This window comes from Aplysia californica, unplaced genomic scaffold, assembly GCF_000002075.1.
Source record: "Aplysia californica isolate F4 #8 unplaced genomic scaffold, AplCal3.0 scaffold00223, whole genome shotgun sequence".
NCBI lineage: Eukaryota > Metazoa > Mollusca > Gastropoda > Aplysiida > Aplysiidae > Aplysia > Aplysia californica.
The window spans coordinates 706162-707528 of NW_004797493.1; the positions used below are offsets into that span (position 1 = coordinate 706162).

A 1367-nucleotide genomic window follows, 5' to 3' on the forward strand; every position below is an offset into this window, starting at 1 on the left:
GTGTGTGTGTGTGTGTGTGTGTGTGTGTGCACCTGTGCTTACGTGCGTGTGTATGTGTGGGTGTGTGAGTGTGTGCGTGTGTGTGTGTGTGTATGTGTGTTTGTGTGTTTAGTCCCGGTGAGGCAGTTTCAAACTGGTGGGTCCCACCTTCTTTCAGTATACTTCCTTTATCTATCCTTTAAACATTTTTTCAACTCTAAATGACAGTAACTGTGCCACTGTATCTCTGTTTACATTATACAACGTACTTTAAGAAACCACTCTGGGTAAGGTTACTGCGCAAATTTTATAAACTGCAAACATGAAGAAAGGCTTTATCGTTGAGATGACAGGACAAAACAAATGCTGCACAGACTAAAACTCTGTCAGCATTTAATTTCATCTACGGTTATTTGTGTTTGATTGTATCTGAAAGTTAACATCTGTGAATACGTGTGGCCAAAAAATCAGCGAGCGTTTCAGTCGATTGTTTGGATTATAGCGGACAATATTATCTTAGCTTCACGAAAAAAAATCAGAATAGATGATTGAGAATTGTCACAGACATACACTTGCTAGAATACAGGCATACCATGTCTTTAAAAAAATGTGATAGATTTAAAAAAAAGGTTTTTCTGGGACTCAATAAGACAATGCAATTTGATTGATGTCGGACCATACTCTCTTGGTGTTCACGTGATTCCTTTAAGACGCACTTAATTCTTGATCTAATCTGTAACTTTTAATTCTCCCCAGGTAAATTCTATGACTGGATATCTTCCCCTTGGACTTCAATGGTGTTCACCCGTTTCAAGGATTATGTAGCAGTTTCTGGATATACCTTCAGCTTTTTCTGTTGGCCTGTATGACCATGAACTTTCACCCGCCGTGCCCCTTGTGGCGCGAGAACCCGTGTCCATGACCAAGAAAGCCCGGGAAAACGGTGTGGCCAGCATGGATAAAAACCCGAATGGTGAGTACTGAAGGAGACAGTCCTCTCAGCTGTCGAATATAGTGCATTTGTGAGTGGGCGTGTACAGTCCAAGCTGCTCTAACGCTCACCTGTCCAAGATAATCACCTGTACAAATGTCCACTTTCTTCTGTCTCCCTAGAGTCTTTTAAATAGATTTTTACACTATAATGAGACTGGCCAAGACGTTTACATGTCTAAGCATACCGCTCTTCTGCTTGGCAATGGGTGGCCGTCATCGATTTCGACTGTACATGTATTGTTTTATCTAGCTGTGGTTGGTAGGGTAGGGGCACGCTCGTTGTAACTCTTTTCAAATGTTCTATGCATGAGTGGTTCTTGTAGGACGCCGCTATTAGAGTCTTCTCTCTCTCTCTCTCTCTCTCTCTCTCTCTCTCTCTCTCTCTCTCTCTCTAT

At 41.9% G+C, this 1367-nt stretch overlaps 2 protein-coding genes across 3 annotated transcripts in view; one reads left to right on the forward strand and one right to left on the reverse strand.

Moving 5' to 3' along the window:
- Positions 1-1367, reverse strand: part of LOC118477798 — a gene marked incomplete in the record, with an annotated part of 99855 nt that overhangs the window by 72227 nt on the left and 26261 nt on the right.
- The window catches only part of LOC101863440, a 63999-nt gene that overhangs the window by 21185 nt on the left and 41447 nt on the right, over positions 1-1367 (forward strand). For both annotated transcript variants that reach the window (XM_013083298.2, XM_013083299.2), the window contains exon 2: positions 736-952. In XM_013083298.2, coding sequence (XP_012938752.1) covers positions 898-952 — 55 coding nt within the window. In that variant the 5' untranslated portion in view covers positions 736-897. The remainder of the gene's footprint in view (positions 1-735; positions 953-1367) is intronic.